At 38.8% G+C, this 24,362-nt stretch overlaps 1 protein-coding gene across 6 annotated transcripts in view; it reads right to left on the minus strand.

The window, feature by feature from the left end:
- myo9aa (myosin IXAa) overlaps positions 1-24,362 on the minus strand; it is a 103,531-nt gene that overhangs the window by 33,261 nt on the left and 45,908 nt on the right. For 3 of the 6 annotated variants that reach the window (XM_008404690.2, XM_008404695.2, XM_008404689.2), the window contains exons 3-15: positions 21,606-21,700; positions 21,038-21,100; positions 20,500-20,599; positions 18,331-18,384; positions 15,647-15,744; positions 15,417-15,543; positions 14,720-14,809; positions 11,667-11,783; positions 11,388-11,522; positions 5,659-5,780; positions 3,783-3,924; positions 3,481-3,676; positions 1,407-1,526 (exon numbers count right to left, since the gene is read on the minus strand). In XM_008404690.2, the coding sequence (XP_008402912.1) occupies positions 1,407-1,526; positions 3,481-3,676; positions 3,783-3,924; positions 5,659-5,780; positions 11,388-11,522; positions 11,667-11,783; positions 14,720-14,809; positions 15,417-15,543; positions 15,647-15,744; positions 18,331-18,384; positions 20,500-20,599; positions 21,038-21,100; positions 21,606-21,700 (1,459 nt within the window). The remainder of the gene's footprint in view (positions 1-1,406; positions 1,527-3,480; positions 3,677-3,782; positions 3,925-5,658; positions 5,781-11,387; positions 11,523-11,666; positions 11,784-14,719; positions 14,810-15,416; positions 15,544-15,646; positions 15,745-18,330; positions 18,385-20,499; positions 20,600-21,037; positions 21,101-21,605; positions 21,701-24,362) is intronic. The other 3 variants (XM_008404694.2, XM_008404693.2, XM_008404691.2) reach the window with 2 other exon arrangements.

The following is a 24,362-nucleotide window of genomic DNA, read 5'->3' on the forward strand; positions in this document are numbered from 1 at the left end:
GCATGCTACTGAACAACATGCAGGAGGGAGACGGAGGGATCAGAGACCAAGCATCTAGTCTACAGTAGCAGCTGCAAAAATCACAATAAAAAAAACAAACATAGTGCAGTGCCTTGAAAAATTTTCACTCTTATTTTTTTCCCCCCACATTTTATCAGAGTACAGTAGAAAACATAATGCTTTAATAAGATTTTATGACACAGACAAATAATTACTGGTTAATTGCAAAGCGGAAAATAAATGTAAAAAAGATCCAGCACTACCAGTTGCCTTCAAAATCCTGTGTCTGTTCAATCCACTATCTGAAAATGACAGTGTTGCAAATCTACCACAACAAGGTCATCAGCACCAAGAATGCAGAAGGAGCAACAATGGAACGGCTTGGATCACACATATCAAACTCAGGGTTCAGGGGCCAAATCTGGCCCACCACAGCTGTTGATGTAGCCCACATGAACAGAACCTTTATAGGAGCAGTATTATGCGTTTTCCAGCCACAGAATCATTTTATAGCACAATACAGTAACTATGCTACCTTCAGTTATAAATATGTTATCAAATATGACTTAAAAGAAATTTGATGCTTTGAAATTGGGCCTCTGTCTCTTTAAGAAAGTCCTGTTCTTTCCAAAACTCTGCCTTCAGGTAGTCATCGCATCCCTCCTCTATTAACCCTTCAACAATGTTTTTACCAGCATTTTATAGAGAAGTAGCTGGTATAATGAACTCAGCACAAGGTGTCTGCTAATTGTTGCTGCTGCTAGTCTGAAGAAGCTGACTAGCAAATCAATAAAATCAAAGAAGTTTTCATCTTTATGCTAACAAATTACATCAGTGCAAAAAGATGTTCAGTATCATTTTATTTTAAGAAATATCAATTGAATAGAGAGCACGCTATTTAGTAATATTTTAATAGAGTTTTGTTTTCAATGATTTATATCACAAACAGGGTCTTTGAAGACATGCGTGATCTTCATATGGCCTTAAAAGGAAATAGATTGATACCCCTGGTTTAGATAAAAGAATATTCATGTCTAGACTTCAAACTAATTGCATCTCTAACACAAGACTTGTTATGATGTCCAAGTTTTCCAAAAAGAATGGGAGAAATTTACAAAGTATGTAATACAAAAGGTCAGCAAAACCTTATCCATTTCACTCCACCACACAAATATGCACAATTCTGTGTTGGTCTGTCTCACAAAACCTCATTAATTTGTTTTGTAGCTGTTGGTGGTAAAGTGTTAAAATGTGAAAAGGCACTGCACATGTTCTTAAGAAACAGTTACTGAAGTCTTCTGTCGTAATGTGGCTACAGCAGAAGCTGATGATTTTGGTCGCTCTCATCCCTACAGCTCCCCTAACATGAAAGTTAGGAAGGGTTACAGTTGTCTTGGCAGCCTTACTGTACTTCTCCTCTTTGCATCTCTGCAGGATCTCTAAGCTTCTCTGATGCACAGGGTGCTGCAGAAAGCTAAAACTATCCATTTTTTTCAATACTGCACAGGGAGCAGCGTCATCATGCCCTTGGAGAAGCAAAACAAAAAGGAAAGAAAGAAGAAGAAAAACAAAACATAAGGACAGAGGAGGGAGAAAGGGAGAGAGAGACATGAAGAGATTAGACAGTGTAGAAATGGAGGATTTCAGGAGATGCAGTTTTCTACTTGAACAAGACAGTTTTCTACTTGAAGAGAAGACGGTAAACATTTGAAAACGACACTACGAGGTTCGACTCTGTGGGTTTCTGTGTGAGGTCGTGGCCAAAGTTTTCGTTTTTTGTGGTGCAAATGTTATTTCAAAAATTAGCAGCTTCAATTTACACCATTTTAAAATGGTCAGTGAGAGGTTTAGACATTGACAAGAAGCTTGAGGTTTCCAAAGAGTTCTGTCTGCTTTTTAAGGACGTCTTACCACCAGTGCAGAACTCGCTTAATACGGGCAGCAGGTGAGTGTGGATGGATCCGCACACACATCTCATTAAACAGCATTTGCATCACTGTCGAAAACATTTGGCCACGACTGTGTGTGCTCACCCCATACGGTACCTCCATGCATCGTCTTCTACGGGTTTTTTCTTCCGTTCTGCACATCTAGTCTCTTTAGACAAGATGGTGGTGAGTGAACACAAATCAGTTCACTGGGATTTAGTCAAGAGCAACTTTGTGCTGTTGCAGAGATTTTTCAGAACACATTTAACAAATACCGCTGGGTGAGTTAGTTTAAGGATTTCTACAGGTTCTAAAAGTATATTCAAACATCCACAACAAAAGTGAAGGAAGAGCTAGAGAGGGAGCAGCAATGCTTACAGTAACAATCTGATACTGAGATCTGTGGCATTATAAGAGTGAACTCTAAAGACGGAAAAATGCATTCACAGAGCGAGGAAGCTGAGAGAGAAAGAGCTAAACTACTGAAAATACGTATCAAAACTACAAGCACTAATAGCACAACACTGCAGACAATCGATACAAAATGTAGTGAGAAAAACTGAACTGCAGATCATCATTTTCTCTTTGTATGTAGTAATTAAACTTTATTTTACTACCTGATCTCTGAGTCAGTTTCTGATGTAAAGACGTAACATTTTAAAAAGGTAGAATTTCAACTTTTAGATTTCATTCTACTGTGTATCATCTTTTTAAAGAGACTCTAAAGAAAGACCCGCAGTTGTGTGGGCAGCAGAATGCAGTGCTGTCCCTCCCACACGTGTTGCTATTCATTGCCAACTACCTGGTAGAGAAAACGCTATCACACAGACAAGTTTGCTCATTAATGGCTGCGTTTCCATTACATATGTGTGCAAAACTTTCTCAGTATTCCACAAATGTTGAAAAAACTAAACGTCACAATTGTGGGGTTTTTATTACATGATAAATGCAAAGAAAGGAAATCACAAGATAAAAAATTAAAAACATGATATGCCATCGCCCTCTGTCGTCTTTTCAGACAGCAGTAACATCACGACTCATGTGAAACTAAATTAGAGTTTACATTGCAATTCTGTGAAATACACTAATTTCGATTCAGTCGAAAAACCACCTCAGCCTTTACATTAATCCAATTAATTTTTGTAATTTCAATTTGCGCAATTATATGGTTAATGGAAACGCAGTTTTACAAGCAGAATATCTGTCCAGCTGCGAACTGCAGGCTAGCCCTGTCCGAGCTGGTTTTAGCGTGGCGTACTTGTCTTATTCCAAAACCACAACTAACTTCAACAACTGCTCATCTTAAATTTTTGCTTAAAAAATAAAACATTGTAAATAACAGCCTTTTTAATTGCAGTGTTACATTTGTCAGCAGTTGAAACAATTATTTACCTTTTCAATAAGTTACTAACTTGATACGAAGGTATTTTAACTCGAGGTTAAAATGCTAGTGCATGTCTGTATATTACCACACCAAAAAAATTGGCTCGCTCGTCAACACTTAACGCATCTTAAAGGAGACACAAAAGTTGCTATGGATGCACTCTCTCACCAGTCTTCTTGTGTGTGTGCCTCTTCCCGGCCTCTCTAAAAGCCACCAGGGCCCTGAAGTACGCCCGGAGCACCGCCCAGCGGAACGTGGCCGACGGGTCGATGCCGATCAGGCTGCAGATGAACGCGTTCTTGCTGCTCTTTAGCAGAGCTACGATGTCTGGTCGCATGTGATCCGTGTTCTTCTCCCTAAAGTCCTGCGTTGTAGTGGCAGAGACATAAAAATGACGACATGCCCCTTTATCTGGATATAAACATCTTCTACTCAACACCAGACGGCAGCTCTTGAAAACTCCTGCTGACCTTAACGCCGTACTTGACCTTGCCAGCGTAGTGCCTGATGATGAAGGCGGGCTCCATGACGGCAGGAAACTCGATGTAGCTGTTCCCTTCATGCTGCCGCTTGAACTTATCCAACAGCGTCTGATTGGTGGCTTGAGGGAAGCTGGAATTAGGAACAGAGGCGAGCGCTTTGAAGAACAATAGATGTTGCATCTGCTTTTAATGCTGAAGAAGAAGAAAAAATAAGAAATCCGCCAGAGGATCAGAACCCTTATGCACTTGTTTAAAGCTGTCACTTGCATCATGGATCCTGCAGCATTAATCACACACACACACAAAAAAAACCACACACACACAAAAGAAAAACGTTTGACGGTTTTTTGATCTCTGCTCCGAACACGATGAATTTATGAAGTCCAGAATAAATGAAAGATCGTGGCACACGTCATCTGATCTGCAGCCTGTTAGGAGACGCTCAGCGCCAACGCAGGAAGACGTGAAGCTGCTTTTTCACGAGCCGACACACCGCTCTGAGGCCAGCCAGATTGTTGAGCTCCGCTCACATGTTCTCCATTACATCTGAGACACCGGGCTTCACCTTGACTATTTGTTTTCTTTGAGTTTTGACGAGGCTGGCTTTAAAAGCTGTTCCTTATAACATCACCTTGACAACAAGTAGCGAAGAATTTAAGCTCAGAACGGAGCAGAAAACTTTACTATGTGTAGTTCTTGGCTGGGCATTGTGTACTGATGCCCATTAAGACTCTTATTTGAACTAATTTAAAGTCAATTATCTGCTTTCTGCTTGAGGTGTTTTTTTTTTTTAGATAAATAATTTATTAGTGAACAAAACTGAAAAGAAAGTTGTGAAAAACCCATAAAAAATGCTGTTTAAACAAACGTAATAAAACGACGACAGATTGATCTATTTTCATGAGCACAAAGAGTTATAAAATCTTCAGAAGGCATCTTCCTTAAAGCAGATTTCAGGTCAAATTTCCTTCTGTACCATTAATAGTAACAGCCAGAGAATCTATCAAGAACGAGAAGGAAGAAAAAAAAAAGAAAAGACATCAGGCGCTCACAGGAAGACAGGAAGAATGAGACACCAGGGGTTCTGGAACGGGGTGAAACCTGAGCTACAAAAACAAGACAGCTGAAAGGCTCCGTGCTTTCCAGCTCTTCCATGTGGGAAAAATCTGTTTCAGTGTCCAAAAGGAGAAGAAAGGCGAATTAAAGGAGGAAATATAGTTCTTAAATTAGCCGCAAAACAGCAGTGAACTTCAAACTATCAGATGTACTTTTTTCCCCCGCTGCTATGACAAAATCAATTGAACAGAAAACAAGAGTTATGATCAAATCAAGATGTGAAAACCTTTTATTCACAGCATTAATATGACGGGACGTGACAGAAAGGTCACACAGATAGATTAGTGTTGATTTAAAGTTTCATGCTGCCTGAGGTACGTCAAGAATAAATCCTCCTCTTAATTCTGCATATCTAGATTCGTCTTCATGTTTCTTCTGGTTCATACCGTCCTCACAGCGGTTTTCTCTGGCTTACTCAACTGGCCTCTTTAAGATGTCTCATCGTCACTTAATTTAATTTGAATTCAAAAACCGTGGCGAGAAGCAACAGTGCGAGAATACACACATCCTGGGCCAGCGTTTTAGGTTTTACAGCTGATGGGGGTTTCAGGGTTTCAGCATGAAGACAGAACGGAGGTCTCAGTTGGAATGAAACCAGAAACTCTGCTGTCGTGTCAGCATGTCTGCCAGTTTTGTTTCAGCTAGCCAAACGCACTGGATGAACTTTTTCACAGAGAAACAAAAGGAAAAAAAAAGAAAAAGAGAGAGACTTTGCGAAGCAATGAAACAGTGAAACTAGACGACTCACTTGCACTCTTCGTCCAGCAGGTGGAACAGCGCTGTGGGCTTCTTGCTGATCAGGCCAATGCAGCCCGTATTGTCGATGTAATCGATGTTCCTCCAGCTGATGCCCTCCGCTCTGTACTCCTCCTGCAGGGTCACATGAAGACAAAAAGAAAGCCAAGTGTCAACGCTACCTGACCTTCAGCAGTTTGGTTTGATAAGGTGTGTTGTTTGGTGGGATTGGGTTCAGGTCCTACTTTAGGTTATTTCCAAGTATCGGTAAATCTGAGCACACATGTGGGGCACATCAGGGTTCCACTCTTGGGCAACTTTTAGTCGTCATCTACCTGATCATTCTAACTCAGATTGTGGAGTTGTACAACATCAAGGTGTCTGCATGCAGTATGCTGATGACATACAACTTTATATAGATTTTTTTCCTGTACTTTATATGTGATTTTTGGCTTTAAAAAGCAAGGTAAGAAGTCAACACTCATCTAAACAGCATATAGCAAAAAAGTAGGTGTCACCATGGACCTCAATTTAAAAAAAAAACAAATTAAGTCTTTCTCTAAATCAGCATGCAACCACCTTAAAATATTAAAAGAAAAATAAACGGTTTTCTACCAAAACAAGACAGAAACAATGATGCGTGTTTTCGCTTTAAATTGGATTGGTTATTGTAATAAAATCTATATACTTCTCTAGAAAAAAAAAATCTATTTAAAATTCTGCTGCCAAAGTCTCAACAAACGGCAAGAAGATAAATCATCTGGCTCCCTGTAAATAAATCTTGTTGATGATCTAGTAACATTTATTTATTTTGAACATGATAGAAGCATAGAGTCACACACACGAACAAGGAAAAGACTTACTTTTGAGGTAATGTTGAGGTTATTGTAATACTTTTGTATTACAATAACCTCAACATGCTCAAAAAGGAGTAGGAAGAAGATGTTCAAGTAATGACCCATTAATTTATTAAATCTGCATTTTAGTGTTTCCTTCTATTTATTTGATGCTGTTGTGCATTTTAAAGTGTATTTGTATTATTTCATGTTTTGGTGCTTTTAAGGTGTCTCATCTCTGTTCCTTTGTTTTCCTGTAAAGCACTTTGACTTACCCCATGCTTCAGCTATCAGAGAATATTCACTTACCTCATGAGAGTACCCGTTATTTACACATTAAGTTTATAACTTGCCAATTAAAGCAACATTCACAGGCTTTGTCTGACCTCTCTGTGCTTTCTTATTCTGAGAAACAACGTCTTCCCCAGTTTCATGTCTTCCTGGGAAAGACATTTATCCAATGAAAACCTTAATCCAGGAGAGGTTTAATAAAATGACTGGATTTTTTTTTCTTGCTTCTCTTGTTCCTACCCTGGAGTCAGGAAGTAGAAAAAAAAACTAATTGAGTGTAAAGAATTGTTTATTCTGTCTGTGTGCAGGAACGTGAAGTTCACAGGGAAAAATATGAAACAACAAAACTTTAACTTCAACGTGCTACAAAATAAAACTGTCAAAATTAGATCCACGAGTTTTAATATGAACATAATGATATCAAGTAGTTAATGGAGCAATATCTCAGTATTATATCTGCTTTTCATAGAAATAAATGAATAAAATGAAAAATAAATAAGTCAAACAAGTCATTTTTGAATTTTTCAATTTTAAAAGAATGTCTGGCTTAAAAGATTGCACTTTATTAATTTCATAAAGTAGATCTAAAGATGTGCACAGTGAGTGCAATATCCTGGACCAAGCACTCCTCCTCCTCCAGAAACCACAGCTGAGTAATTACCCAGAGAAGTTGAGTCAGCACCCTTCTGACTCACAAAATTAATATTATCTGCTTCGTATACTTCCAACCATGCACCGTTACACTGAATGAGGAGCAGGTGTTTGCTAGAACCTTTTAGATTTTTACTATAAGAAATGACCCATTTTTGAGTTTTTTTGTTTTTACTGCCTTAAATGTGTTTAATGAAACAACAGCAGCATTTATGCTTCTCTTTTGTTGGCCAGCATCAACATAAAGTACTCCATAACTACTGAGTGGATTTTAAAATTGTATACAAATAAAAATGTGAAACCTTCAGCTCCTCTGACTCGATACTTCGTGTTGTAATCTGAACATTTTGGAGAGATTAATCTACACCAGTTTTGCAATTGTTTCCAATTTTCTTAGCAAAATAACCTAATCTGAACAACTAACATTTAGGAAACTTTGGTTTTCTAGCCTGGCTGAATATTCTGAATTGAATTTAGGTCTAGACTTTGACTAGGCCATCCTAACGGATTTACAGATTGATCTACACCATTTCATTGCACGTATGGTTGTTCAGTAGAAAGTGATCTTCCACTTTAATTCTTCCACATCCTTTAATAGTTAAGAGTATTGGAATGTACTAGAGGAGGGTGTGAAGCAGGCCTCACTGGAAACATGAAGCAAAGCCGCTTTTGGATGTTTTATCTCAGCTGAATCACTACCAGAGACTGACTCAGTGGAGCTCATTGATTTTTCCACACTCTAATAGTGCTCTGTTTTCCCCCCTGTTGGCCTGTTTTTTTCATTCAATTATGACCGGACGTTATGTCACAAGCAGATGCAATTTGGTATCAGAACCAGCTGTGATATTAAATAAAAAATTGTACATTGCTCTGACTGAATCCAATCCTGCTGGCTGAGTTTTAGTTTGCTGTAACTGTGAAAATATGCAAAGGCGATGATGAAGTCTAAGGACAAAGAAATGCAGTACAGTATTACACTGGCATACCAATGACTGTGGAGCAAACACTACACTAAAAGTCAAAAACTGCACTTTAACACCCTAACTTAGCAAATGGTGCAGTCCAGGAGCAAATTCTTCTAAATCCAATTGCTAGTGTATATTTTTATGCATTTATTTTCCAAGAATTTATATTGCTTAAGGTTACATTTTTATTAATATTTAACAAATTGGAAGGAGTAACTCGTCAACAAATAAGCAATTTCCCCTTCAGGGTCAATAAAGTATACTCTATTCTATTCTAACCCAGTAATTATAATTTAAGTCATTCAAAATGAAAAAAACAAAAACAAACAAATATGTAATGCTGAGGCTAAGAATTCAATTTTCTAAAATCAGATCTTAAAATTTTCTGAAAGGCAGTTTTCATACATCTTGATGAAGAGCAGCAAAAGCAAAAAACAAACAAAAAAACATTGTATTATAAAAACGGTTTTCCTCATGATGATCTCCAACTAGCCGAGTTGATTTGATCCAAGTACAACACAAGCTAAATATTGTCGATATTGAGAAACTGAGGCACCAAAAGAGTTTGTAATTCAAATGCTTTACACTGAGAATATTGAAATCTGGAGTTAGCGTTTTATACGCTTATGGAAGCTGGTGTGTCTAGAGCGGACATCAAAGGCAAGCAAGGCCAACCCATCTCCAAAGCAAAGAGTCAAGTGATAAGTTGTCGGGCAGTAACTGGAGCCAGACAGTCAGTCAAAACAGTACATAAAAGTCGGCACATAGAGGATGACTTATAGATGTGTTGGACAGCTTTATCAGCCCTTGATGGACTTTTACAGAGGGTCTATCTAAGGCTTGCAGGAGGCCAAGTGGTTAGGTTACGCAGTTACATATGGGGTAAACAGATGTTACTGTCAGTACTAATGAGCAGATGCCTTCATTGGTTCCGTGATATCAATGCCATCAGGACATAGATAGGAAACTTTTCATGTCATCATGCAATATAGAAACAGGCCAGAGCAAAAGATGGCTGTACTTGGAGTGGAACTATGACCAAAATGACTGGACTGGTGACGCACAATGATGTATTCTGTCCAGCAATGACTGTTTATCCATCTGGAGCTGCCAAAGCAGAGAACCAGTCCTACCAATGATTAAAAGACACAAACTGACTTGCTTCTGACCTCATTGTGTGGGGAGTCATAGGGTGTGACTTCTTACTCTGGTACAGTCTTTCAGATAGAAAACACATCCTGCCAGTGCCCGTTGATCTACTGGGAGTTTTATAAATGTCTCTGGTTTACAGAGAATGGTTCAAAAATGAGAGAGCAAACCGATGTATGCAGGAAAAGCCACACTGATGAAAATGTGTTGATGCCAAAGGAAAATGGGCAGCTTTGATCAGCCAATCAACCACTCATAGCAATCAAGGTATGCAGCAACAACAACACATTAGTTAACCTTGAAACACAGTGACAGAACAGTCAACTACAGTCCACACAGGCTCACCAACACCGGACAATAACAGACTGAGAAAACATTGCCATTAACATGGCATTCATTTATGAATGCCATATTAATTCATTCATTTATGAATGCCATGTTAATATGAAAAGTATGAAAGAATGGTTCTATCATATTGTGCATCAAACGTTCAGGCAGCTGGTGGTAGATATTTCCATGGCACAGTTTTGACCATTAGTACCAACTGAGAATCATAAAGCACTAAAACTTACCTTAGAGTTGTTGCTGACCAACAGGGTACCAATCTACCAGCAGTATAACGCACCACGTGAAAAGGTGCAATACGAAACCAATAACCTCACCGTACTCCAATGTCATATTAGATCTTAATCGAGACGAGTGATTTTGGGATGTGGTGGAACATGAGATTTGCATCATGGGTTTGTATAAATGACAAACCTCCAGAAAGTGTGCAATGCCATGATGTTGATGTGGACCAGAACCTCTGAGTAATGTTTCTGACACCTCTCTGAATCCATGCCACAGAGGTTGGATTTTATGGAGGCAAAATGGGGTTTAGTCAGGTCGTAACAAAGTGTGCTTAACAAGATAAAGACTAAAAGAGTAGGAATGCTGGAAAAAATAAAAAATAAAAAAATTGTTTAAAAAAAAACAAAAGAAATATCATCAAGTGAATGTTCTCTGAACAATATCTTAAAGTCTCAACATACATCAGCCTGAACTGAACATGCTACAAATAAAGACTCTTGCTCTTTTTTTCAGTCAACCTGCAATAAAAAGATAAAAACCAAATTTTTTGGCGAGTCATTTTTTAACCTATCGGTCCAATGAGCAGATCTGATCTGATATTAAAAAGTACTATTTATTTAAATATTATTGCTGTCCGTGTTTCTGAATTGTGACAGTGCAGGATTAGCTAAAGCAGAGAAGTGTCAGCATGTTAGCTTGTGTAAATATTGGCTATCGGCATGGCAGCAATCTCAATGTCGTCGCACATTTTCATTTCTGTGCATCCCTCCCTACGTTTCACACATACAGCAGTGACTGGAGCAGCTTGTTGTTTGACTAAACTGTGTAATTCTGCATCTTTTTCCTGGCTTTAAAAGGGGGCCCAGAGAACCAAACATGCCCAGGCAGGCCGCTGATTCCAAGCAAACACAATGTAAACCTGTGGGCAAATCTTAAATCATGACTTTAAAAGGCCTTTGAAGTTAATCAGATCACTTAGGAGGGTTTGTATCTTCAGCTGGGTAGTCACAGGGGACACAGTCTCAGCTTTACTACGCGGTTGCACAATGCAATGACAAGAACCTCCATTGTCTTACTGTTGCAAAAAATTTCACAGAAATGGCCTCTGGCATCAGTGCAGGCAAGTTGCTTTTTGAATGTTGAAGTATTCGGTGTATAATGAAACTGTAACTCACTTCAGGTCATGTTACAACAGGTAAACAGATCCTCTGAACCATTTGCATATTTCGTAGGAACACCTTCTTCTGGTAAAAAAAAACAAAAAAAAAAACATAACCTACCTGTTCAAGCTTAAAGATGTGCTGGTTGAAGTAATGCTGAAGACGCTCGTTGGCAAAGTTGATGCAGAACTGCTCAAAGCTGTTGTTCTCATAGTCCTCGAAACCGAAGATGTCAAGAACACCGATGGACAAGATCTGAAGTAAAGGAAGAAGAGAAAGAAATGACCAAATTGACATTTTCCATTTGGAATGTGCTGAAATCTGGGACAAAATGTAGCAATTTTATAAAAATTAAAATTTTCTTAAATTTGAATGGTGAGGGCTTCTGTTTCATTTTACCTTGGTGGTCTCCTCCAGGTCTTTATTGTTCAGCAGAGCGTGGTTGATCCTGAAGACAATCCAGTCAAACAGAGCACTGTACAGAGACTTGGCCATCGAGTCTCGCACTGTACCAGCCTGAGAGGAGGAAGAACGCAACACAACACTTAGCTAGAGTCCACTGGAAAATGCACAGAGCAATCTAATCCATTTCTGCCGTCCTCATTTTTAAAGAGTATTTGATATTTTAAGAATGAATGAGTTTTTGTGTTGCCTAAAGAGGGGAAAAGGTAGAGGAAGAGGCAAGCAGAAGGTTTTTTTTTTTACTTTAGAAAATAGGCTAACTATGGTTTAAATATGAAAAATTATCAGACTTCTAAATACTGACAGACATCAACTACACATCAACTACTCAGCACTAAAAATATGCATCTCCCTTCAACCATTTTCAGAAACTTAAATGCATTTTATTTAGCTTTTAACTGGAAAAAACAACAAAGTAGTGCAAAGCACACAAAGCAAGGTTAATTTATAGAGCAATATCAGAAACATTTCTTAAAACTCCCTTCATTATTTAAAGTACTAAATACTAAATCTTGCATGTCCAATCAAAATATTAGCTCCTCATCACATTGTACAACCATCTTCATGTCACCTGGTAAAGACCAGATCCTATAAGTGTCTCTTTATACTTGATTTTATTGTTGGTGTATTCCGACAGTAACAATCACCTTTTCCTGCTTTCTGACATTTAGATTTTAAAAATGGCACCAAGACTATTTTTAAATCAGTGTAGCAAACAAAGAGATTTTGTTTCCCCAAACTGAAAATCTTTTTGCCTTATTTTATTATCTTTTGAGAGATTCTGATCTTATTTCCTTCTTATAAGTCAAAATAAAATGATTTAAAATCTAAATCTGCTGAAGGTATAAATTATTTTGGTTATTACATGCTGAATCTATTCTTTGTATTAATCCATATTTCTCGATGCAATGACAGAATTTAGCTTCCTGTAGATTTTGATCTGTCCTTTTTACTGCTGGTTCTGTTCAAATTTCCCCCCTGAGGCAGGTGGGGATGCATGAAAAGCTTCTGCTTTCTTTTTTTTGTCTTTAGACATACGTGTGGTTAATCTTTTTAAAATGCTTGGTGACCCTTTTTTTTTTGTAAGGCTAAGTTTAAAAATCGAGGGCAAATTGTAAAAGGGCTCCCAGCTTTTGCGTTTTAACGTAGGAGTCGAAATTTAAGACGCCATCCCTGAGTCACCCCTCGAGTTCACTTCGAGACACATCTGTGTCAGACATTAGAGCTCGGCCATCTGCATCTGACTTTGTGGCAGCTTTTGTATTCAACAGTCATAAAATATGCTGAAAAATGGGATCAGAATATTGACAATAAAAGTGATTTATATGACAGGGTAAAATATAAAATTCAGACAAATCGGACTTAAGAGTTTTTTTTTTTTATGTTACATTTCTGCTTTAAAAATCAAGCTTTTGAACTTTCACCTGACAATAAATCCTTTCAACATAGTCCTGTCATGTCTCCAATTGCTCAATATGGATTTATGACAATGTATATAATATATTCCAAAAACTATAAAAAGGCAGGAAGGAGAAATCGTACTGAGAGTGGAAACTTGGCCCAGATGAGAACAGACCAGACTTTCTGCCATGCTGCATTGTGTCACAGCAGAAAGTCCCACTATACAATACACTCTGATGATTGCTCTGTATTTGTGATAACAGCTGCATTGTCGTTCAATTGAAACAGTGTGACTCAGTAAAACGAATCACACTGTCAAATATTCTGGGAAGATCTGACCTTCCTGTAACACAGTACAAACCGCAGAGCAGCTTCCTCACTCTAAACCCTCCCTTTTTCGAAATAATTAACCAGGCTGTTTATTTAGCACGCTCACACCAAATATGTCTTCACTACGCCAGGAAGGATATTACCTTTCTGCTTTAGTGATCCGAGAGCTTTTCATTACTGGAAGGATGGATGACGGAAAGCATTCACGATCGAGACCAAAATGGAGAGAACGTACGAGTTGACGTCTTTTAAGTTTTGTTTTGCTTTATTGCAGTCAAAAGGGAATGAGGCTGTCGAAGCAATATTTACATAAAGACCACCCAGTGAGCTCCCATAGCAGTCACTGTTTGTTCATTTAGAACGACTCCTAAATATCCAGCACGTCATTACGAGGTTTGATGGGAATATTTAACACAACACTGGATTTCTCGGATGCTGAGACGCAGTAAGGAAGAAAAATTATGCCTATATCATTGCAAATATTGAGAGGAAAGTTGAAATAGTTGCTAGAATCTGTCATTTCTGATGCCTTTAATCTGTAGATGGTGATGTGCGTTTATCTTTAGAGCGTAGATCACAATGAAAAATATGCATTCCCTTCTCCCTGAGCATGCTGAAAGACTTTGTGATGTGATGATGTGTGTGTGTGTGTGTGTGTGTGTGTGTGTGGCTGCAGACGGAGGGACCCAGTAGGAGGAGATCTGGTGCTGGTGCACCCTGTCCTGTCAACACGACCGTGTCAGGTTCAAAAAGACCCGCAGCTACAATGAGAGAGCCGACCCGCTCCCTTTAGTAGAACAAGATGTGACTCAGATGTACAGCTGAACGAGCAGCTTTGTCTGTGTACGCTAAACCAGACACAAAATGGGTTAAACTATACTAAATGTGCAGTAAGTATCCAAGTTTGATGCTGCAACAAACCGTTTGCAAAGTGAAATTAATCTGATATTTTCGGTATTTTGTGCTTTCTCAGCCCAAAAGCAGAGAGGGAACTGATTCCTGCCTGACGACAGCCATTAGATATAAAGAACTAAAGAATGATGGCCATTATTTCACCCGTGTAAAAAAAAACAAGTGTTGATATAAACAGAAAGTAGGGTATCAACTCATTCAGGGGATGACCAATCACAGCTCCACAGCATAGGACCAATACTTTCATACTGACCCAGAAATCTGCGAAGCTTAAATCAGAAATGTCCAGGAAGTTTATTCAAAACCTATTAGGTGTTTGGGGAAATGGAAAGTATCTGCATTCTCACCTCAGCCAGCTTGTAGGGAACAATCAGCTTCTCTCCCACGGTGACTGTCTTCCTTGTTGTCAGAGCTTCAAACAGCATCTCCTCTTTGACCTGGTATCAACACAGACACGGATAAAAATCGTGACTTTCCTGCCACTTTCTATTAGGTTTGCCCTAATTGTAGTGTTTTTTAAAAAGCCTCACTTGCAGATATATATATACATATATGTATATTTTTGTCTGAGAAGTCGCTAAATATAGTGACAAAGTCGCTAAGTTGGCAACAGTGGAGTGACTTGGTAACCATGTACACGACCTGGCAGGAGGGTCTGAGAGTCACGTCTCTCCACGTTTCCTCTGCCATGAGAGAGTGGCTGACTTTCAGATCTTTGTGGAGGTAGATAAAATCAATTTCACATACAAGTATTGAATTTGAATGCAGAACTAAAAAAATAAAGTCTTTATTCAAAAAAAAAAATAAAGTGACAAGAGGACCTAAAACAGCTCATTCTGAAAGGAGCTGAAAATAGGCAGAACTGATCAGACTAACATCTCCTCATCCAAGAATGATTTTGTGCAAAAAATGTAATGAGTATATTATAGAGTATAGACCTATCCTAACCTGTTCAAGGAAGTAAAGCAGATAATCCTTAGCAAAAGCAGTGAGGATTTAAAGTTAGTTTCAGATAAGAAGTGAAGTAAAACTCCTCTGCCGTACCTCCAGCAGCTCTGAGACAACAGGCAGCACCTCAGGGTTACAGATGTCGATGGAGTCATCCCTGTAGGTCTTCCTCTTGTAGCGAATGTTTCCCAGGTGAAGGATGGCCGACAGCAGAGAAAAGATCCTGTTTCACACATCGTGAACAAACGGAAAACAATTTAACCCTGGTCAGAAAGCGTCAGGATAGGAAAGCCCCACTGAACCTTCGGTTTTCCTGCGTCACTCACTGTTTGCGCGTGGCAGGGAGAAAGCCCACCATCTCCATGGCCAGCTGGAGCCTCTCAAAGTCATGCTTCAGGTCCTCTCCTTCGACGGTGAAGCAGTCCTACAAGAAGCAGAGCCTGGCTGTTATCAGGCCCTACATCCACTGGGAGCCATCAGGGCCAACAGCAAATTACAGTGAGCTCACTGAAGCCTGCTGACGTCCACTCGACCTTAACGTATCTTAGCATTCATCAAACTTATCGCAAAAAAAGAGGCTTGAAATAGATCTTTGGAGTTTACTTTGTAACTGGGACTGAAAATAGCCAGGTTGCCTGAAGGAGTCAAAATAAGTGACTCCTGCCAGAACAGGCTATGATCAGGGCTCTCTGGGTCAAACCAACACTCCCGCCTGATGTGCAGAGCGACTTGTGTGCACATGGAGTTGAAAATCTGGCCTGGCTTCCTCCTTAAAACGAGTCCGCAGAATTTTGGCGAGCCGTCAAGAGAGCAGAGAGGAGCCGTGATTTATGGCTTTGTTTGTGTCTAAGTGATGTATGACAAACTAAAATAGCTGGAAGGAGAAACGGGGGGTGTTTGACTTTAGGCAACAGCAGCAACGTGTGGAAAAAGCTGCAGATTTAAGGTCATGATTGGACGTAGCTGATGCTAAATTAGCACCGTACAGCACTTACACTAGAATCATGCAGTCACTCCAATTATAAAAAAAAAAAAGAATCTATCATTATAATATTGCTAACATAAAATGCTTAGCAGCCAAAAATAGTTCAACATGAAATTGTGGCTGAATCTGGGTTTGTTTGTTTATGAGAGGACGATAAGCTAACCACAAAGTTAGCGTAGCTTCACAAATTCATTGTAATCCAAAATTTCTTAACTGCAGCTATGATCACAAATTATCACTCCCTAGTTTCAATCAATCAGAGCAGAAACTCCGACTGACATTACCGCAGAAAGGAACCACCTCTAAACTATTTGTCGTTTCTTTTCAGTGAGTCAGACTTCCTTCTGATCCTTTAAAAGCGTTGTTGATCAGCAGTTCTCCAGATTTCCTGAAGGTCTGTCAATGATTTTACTTTTTTGGGGGGGACTTTGCGTGACTTCATATTTCCTCCTCACTCATCTTTTGCCCATTGCAGCATTTTGTGGTAGAACGAAATGAAGTAAGAAAGTTGAGAATAAATGAAGTTCTACAGTGGATGATTGGAAAGCTGTGTCTTTAGCAAATAGTAAAGATCCATCATTATTTAGTTGATTAACTATCAGCATATTGGTGTTATTATACAATTTACGATCTGCTAAGATGTTCTATCTTTGATTTTTTTTTGCTGATTTAACTAAAATATGTTGGAACAGATGTTTTAAAATCAGGTTGTGTCAATACAACATGGTTTGTTACAGGAGATTAGGAGTCTGCAGATTAACTCATAAGTTACATTTAAATCCTCACTTTAGCTAATTCACACCTTCTGACTATTATTTTTCATACCATTGTACCCGAGTATTGGGTATAATTTCTCGTAGTTCAGCATCCAGCCATGACTCTCGTATGGCTTCATTTTATTCTATATTATTAAATATCTCCTGTTAATAGATATTATTCGCTGGATCAACGTCACATTTCCTTGAAGCAAATTCAGTAGAGAAAATTACTCTAAATGATTGGTTGTCAAATGCAAAAGGGTTAATGGCGCAAAACTGCAAAAGTACAAAATGGCAAAAGATTATTTCAATTACAAAAAAAACACATTTCTGAAATTTCCTTGACTTTATAATAATTTCAGGCATTGGACTGAAACAGCCTGAAGAATTATCAATCAAGACATAAAAATAAATATTGTTGTTTCCCTGATACTTTTCTAAAGTTTTACATTTTTATTTACATTTTTCATAATGTGAAATAAATACCACTCACGGACATTTACAATAAGACAGTGTACTTTAGCAATATTTTAAAGTGGAAAACGAGAGTGGGGAGGAAAAACAGAAAGGAGAGAACACAAAGACCAAATACACAACCGATTACAGGCAGTCGTTTTTGATCACTAACCTTTATCAATCCAGCATTTCCACAGCGAGTGTCAATTCACTCAGGTCTAAAAGCTGAACAGAAATGGGTCATTTTACCAGGATCATATTTCAAAAAGTTCTGTTTTCAAAACTGCTAAAATGTTTAATCGCTTTACTTTTGAGATTTTAAAGATTCTTTAATGCAAGTTTTGTCTGGCTGCATGGTGCATAATGCTGCACACTTTGGATCAGCTGGCTGAAAGATGGGTAAACTGGTTATTCCATAATCATAAAAAAAGAACAATGTTTTAAAATATTTCTGGGTGCATAAAACAGTCGGTAATGAGAACACAGGTGGATTAAATGCTCTGTTTGAAGTGGAAATGCTGGACTGGGAATGATCAAAATCAAAACAGGCAGAGAGAGAGCTACTGTGACTAGACATACCAGCACAACGGAGGGGAAGGCAAAAACAAACCGGGCTAAAATAAACATAAGTTAACCCAAACCAGGAAATACCCCAAAAAGCAACAAAACCAGTGGAGGAAAGGGGCTTTGGGGAGAGGGTGTGCAGGAAAGGTGTGGCTTGTTCCCAAAGCGTTCAGGTGACATTAAATCTAATCCCCCAGCCCCCAAACGGTGCAGATAGTTGACACTCAGCTGAGGCTCATATACTGACCGGTTCACTCTCACAGTAACTGTCCCAGTGCGGACGGCTGCTTGTCTTTGTCATCTGGAAATGTTAGGGCAGAGTTCACAGGCAGCGGGGTCAGGGTTAGACGGCGGCATGTCAACAGAGAGGCTCAGACATTTCAACAGCAGCAGAATGACCAGCTCATCACGGTGCAGATTAATGCTTATCCAGTCTGACTGAATAACACAATTCAAAGCGGAGGAGTAAACATCCATACACAGTAACACAGAGCAGCTAGTAGAGACAAACGGGGAAGAAAGCAGGTTAACACATCCTTTCTTTATGTACTAATCACAGTAAATGATGAATTACTGCCTGTCTGAGCCATGAGTTTTTTTTATTTCCTGTTTTAAAAATGTCTCAACAAAATAAATTAAGAAGATTATGATAAAAAAAAAAAACATTATTATTCTAATATGATCTAATATTGGATCATATTAGATCTAATATCAGGTATTCAGGTTATTACACAAGAAGAATTTGAAATGACCTTCAAGTCTTGTTTTAAAATAAACCAACCCTGCTTTGTCTGAGCGTTCTGTCGCTGCTTCCAGCATCACAAATCAATCAATCAATCAATCAATCAATCAATCAATCAATCAATCAATCAATCAATCAATCAATCAATCAATCAATCAATCAATCAATCAATCAATCAATCAATCGTTGAACTCTTTGCCGTCTCATGACCACATGGAAAATAACATGTACAGTCTATTTCTAAAGTAATTTAGTGAGCTCATCATCATTTGACCATCATCTATCCATTTATTAATCCATATAAATATGAATCCATCTGCTCTTCACTCCATCTAAATCTAGGTGCATCTGTCTATTAATACATTCGTCTTTATATTCATTCATCTGTCCATCTATCTATACGATGTATTTTCTGTAGGTGTAGTATTTAAAGCCTGAAGTCTACACAAATATTTGTCATAAATACATAGCTAACATCACACATTTATGAAAAAAATGCAGAATTTTAAAATGAAAAATGCATAGAAATGCAGTCAAGACGTGACTGTAGTTTAGAAATGATCAATACTGGAAAAAAAAGAACCAGACACTGGAAAGATGAGTGTGATACAGAATATGTAATTTCATGTAAATCTGTAATTTTTCAAATTAAAATTAAAAAAAAGAAAATTACTTTTTTAGAAAACTCTGGCAACATGAATTGTGAAGGTTGTGTGTTTGTAAATATTTGAATCATTACTATATACTCGACAGAGCTTGCACTTAAAACGAGTCACTAATATATAGTTTTTCATTAACACTAAAACAAACAGGCTGCTTTAATTTAAAAACCCACAAGGCTTAACCTCAACAAACTTTAATTCAACTGCATTTCTGGGTGCAGGAGCAAATTTGTGTTAAGAAAAATACAAGAGACCCTAAAGGACACATAATGAAAACTGACAAAAGAAAAGAAACGGCAATAAATCTGGATGGCATGTCACAGCCGATCAGGTGGGGTTAAAGGTGCAAGAGGTGCATTTTAAGCTCCACAAAACAATGCGCTGAAGTAAACCAATGGGATGTGAACAACATGCAGCACACGAATGTATCCACGTGTTTGCATGTGAACGCCGGCGGCTGGGAGGAATGGGAGGAATTCCCTGCTCTCCTCTGCGTAGGTGGAGGAGGAGGTGGGGGAACCGGGTCCCTGGTTGTCATATCGTGACTATGAAAGCCCAGAGGCACAGAGGCAACAAGTTTTATAGGACATCCGCATTCCCTATGTTTCATGTGTTCTTATGCGAAACTCGTTTTTGTGGCAAGGAACACAACAAAGCTTTTTCCCCCCTTCCTCTTATCCCGTTTTATGAGTCAGAAAGCATGTGCTAAAACCTACCTAACACATATGCAGAAGCTATTACCAAAAATACTCCCACAAAAGCAAAGCAAACAAATTAAGCGGCTTGTGTTGTGGAAGTAGACGAGGGAATTAAGATGGTAAATATCCCATGTGCTTGCGAAGGAAAGGGTAATTAGTTTGTGTTAAAAAGCCACCGAGAGCGTTTCCGATGTGTCCCGACTTTTTGTTTTCCTGCGCCTGGACCCTGAGAATGATGAGCTGATGGCAGAAAAACTAAACAGAAAGTATGCTCAACACATGGGAAACATTTATCGTGCTATAAAAGCCTCTACCTGACTGAGGTAATGATATTCTTCAGGCTTCTTAAGGTGAAAGGCTTTTCTTTCTTCTTCACTCGATCCTGCCAGCAGGTAATAAAACACATGGTAGTTTCTAAGAAAAAGAAGAGGAGGAAAGAAAACACGTCATAAATATATAGATGGATGATTAAGTAAATGGTCTCGGAGTCCAGAAACACTTTCACTAAAACAGTAAAAAAGTCTTTTCACATCTTTTTTTTTTTTAAGTAGTTTGAAATCCTTCGTTTTCCATCTCTGCAAAAGTCAATCAGTTTGGTGAAATAGTTTAACTGCTCACACAGTGAAAGTGAGCAGTTTCACCTTAAATTTACAATACTCCCATTTAATATTTAACAAAGGAAGCAATCTCCTCAGACTTTTGATTTGTGATTATATTGTGAAATTTTGAACTTATTGTTCTCACACATTTAAATATGATTTTTATGCTGTGGATGTCAAGACCCTAAAATTGCATATATTTGTTTATGTCTGTCAGACATTCTGAATCTGATCTCAGTGCAGAGGTACTTACCGCTCATTGTGCTCTTGATAGACCAGTCTCGACTTCTCCAAGAGGTATTTTTCTACATACGCCCTGTATGAACAGAACAATACCAAATACAGCTGAGACCAAATTGTACTTTAAATAACAATCAGATTGTAGATCCTAAATGCATTTAAATTGAAACTTTTGTCAATAAATCCCATGTTTTTGGTCCTTTAGTTGCCTTTTCAGTTTCATATCCCGAACTGTCAGTATTAACCTACATACCAATCAGGGTAAAATTATTCAAAATGTATTTTATCACAGTTTGTCTCAATTATTACAGGATGTGGTTTTAATTATGTTTTATTGCATCTTAAAGTATGATTTTATTACATACTGCAGAGTTGCTACATAATGAGGTGTTACAAGCTCCCTGCACAGAATCTCTATCAGATTCAAGTCAGGATTCCTGCTGAGTCAACCTCAAATATCACTACTTACAGACACAGGTTGATCAAATCAAAACATTCAAATCTGCCATCGACAAATAATTAGAGAGAAAGTAGTAGAGAAAGTAGGTTTGTAGAAAGCGGTAGATGCTTGTCCTTCTTACCCTCTCACAGTGCCACTCTCCTGGTAGTTCACCTGAATGAACTTGCCAAAGCGACTGGAGTTGTTATTATGTGCTGTTTTTGCATTCCCAAACGCCTGCAGGGGGGAAAACAGAAAGATGCGATCAGAAAAAAAGAAAACTGACAAAACTGTAATTTATTTTTATTTTTTCATTTCACAGAAGTTATTGGCAGAAAGGGTCAGGTTGTGAGTCGACTTTAGGTGTGCACAGTCTTGATGCGAGTCGAGTGTGGAGAATGATCAGCCTCATGTCGGATTACCTTGAAGCGGTCACGGTTAGAGAGCACACATTTTGACGGCTCGGTTAAGACTATGTCATTCTGACGGAGATTAATAACAGATTGCCAGGATGTCTTAAAGAAGGCGTCGGACAAATTGCCAGAGGAAGACTAAAGAAGGGCCAAGAGGATAAGGGGGAATCTTCAGTGAGTAATGAGATCCATGTGGCCGTGTGGAACATGTGTAGTGGTGGTGCTGCAATAAGACAAGCCAGTATTTCCCCTCATAGCTCTGTTTTTGTTGTATGGCTGCCTGGAGGGGAAGTAAGCTTTTTTTTTTTTTTTTTACCATATATAAACTCTGAAGTTATTTGTAGCTCCACCACAAGTAAACAAATTCCTCTGAGAAGCACTAAGAGCTGTCTAAAGCCTCTCGTCTGTGAAAAGGGAAAACACCCCTCCCTGACCTCGCCCTTCACCGAACGCTGCTTACAAACACACTCCAAGAAATAGCTCCAGCGGTAATGAAACTATGACCACTTAGTATTTGTCCCAATACAACCAAAACTGATTGAAGGAAAATATACTCACATTTATTTATTTATTCCAGTTTCCCAAACCTGCAGACTAAATAATGCAAGGCAGCAGCACTAAGTGTGGAGAAGGCTAGCTAATAGTTGCTAGCGTATCAGGAGATGATGTTTTACAATGCTCACTGGTCAGGTAGCCTGGTAAAAACCAGTCCTTCACAGTTCTACGATTCTCTTCATACAGAAGGTCTGGAGTCTAAACTTTTGAGAAACGATTATTTGCTGGAGGCGTTGAGCTTTTAAATGTTACCCAATCACTAACGTCTGGCTGTGAAGTATGTAATGTTCGATGCTATGATGCTCACCAGAAATTGCCTGCACTCTGAATAACCATCTGCCACTGTCGTTAAGGTTAATTCAATATTTGGAAGCATGGCCAACACATACTGAACGGCGAATTCGTTCACTTCTTCCACTGCCATCGTTAAAACTACAGACCGACTGCAAAAGTCATCATTCACAACTTCTTCTGTTCGCCAATTGGCCAGGTTCTACTGGAGGAATCGAGGTCAATGGGAGAAATCTCAGACGGAGCAGTGAAGTGAGAAGAGAAGGCAATGGGCAGTCACCATGTTTGAAGAACTGGAAGGAGTTTTGAGTACCACCCTGTACTGGTGTTACACCTGGTAGATATCATACTATCAAGACAAACTTTGTTTACCACCAAGCTAAAAAACATTAAGACTCTATTGGCCCACAAGGTCAAAATGAAGAACATATTTCCGATATTTCCAGAGGTGCTTGCTGTTCGTGGCACCCTCTCTCCGTGAACTGAGCTGACCTGCTTGGTTCAGTGACTGCAGGTCAGACGGGGACAGACCAACAACAGTTTCTCAGATGATGATAAAAAAATTTCCAGCGTCTTTAGCCAATAAAAACCAAGCACAGCAGCTCTCACACTGCTGTCAGGTCACAGACCCCAGGTACTGGGAGCGTTTCTGGGCTTTTTGTTAACATTCAGCAGGAAGCAGGATGTGGAACAACTAAAACACAGAAAGCTGATTTATGTTTGAGCTCCGGTTCGTTCTTTCACCTGCTCTGTGTAACAAAGGTGAAAAAGGCCAGATTCTCAGATTCTTAACGCATGAGGAAATAGCTTGACGGTATTTATGCCTCAGCAACATTCAAATAATTTGCAGAAGACCAATTAAGCAATCAATAAATACATTTTAAATGCGCAAGTTAAATTGAGAGAGATCTCAAAGCAAAGTTGTGATTTCAGAAACTTCTCCTTTAAGACTAAACATTTTAAAATCGCTCGGCAGGCTAACCACAACAATGCATATGTGTCCATTCTCCTTCTTGCATGGCCTGTCCAGAACTATTTAGGAACATCTCTGTCACCAAAGTCCAAAACTACAAAGCATTTGGGTAAAATAATACTAATAACATTTTTAAAAGATTCTAATCTTCCCTGCTCTCAGTCCCACAGTGTTAGTGGGACAGCAGGACTGACTGTGTTTAGACAGACATGATTCCCACCACTTCAGTTACTCTAACGGGTCAACAACATTATTCTTGGCCTCAGACCACAGAGCGAGCCAAAAGGCAGAGCAGTGACAGACTTGAGGCGGTGCCAGCGTGTTCAGGGTGTAATGTGTCTGAGTGCAGGCTCACAGTCAGGGACACTGCCACAAGGATGATATTTAAAAAAATAAAATAAAAAAGAAACCTGGATGTCTAGCTATGGATCAGTCATGCTGGGATATGATTTCTAGTTTTGCGTCAGAATTAAAATTAATATTTTATTTCCCCCGTTCTTTGATCCAGAAGACATCAAGGTAACAGGATTTTAATCCAGCACCTCATTTCCAAATTAAAAGATATTTATCCCGAAGACAGGGGTTTTCTGTGCTTTCCTAAACTACCATCTTGTACGTCCGTGTCGTGACCTGAATTTATTACTCAACATAACAGAATAAAAGTGAG

This window comes from Poecilia reticulata, linkage group LG3, assembly GCF_000633615.1.
Source record: "Poecilia reticulata strain Guanapo linkage group LG3, Guppy_female_1.0+MT, whole genome shotgun sequence".
Classification (NCBI taxonomy): domain Eukaryota; kingdom Metazoa; phylum Chordata; class Actinopteri; order Cyprinodontiformes; family Poeciliidae; genus Poecilia; species Poecilia reticulata.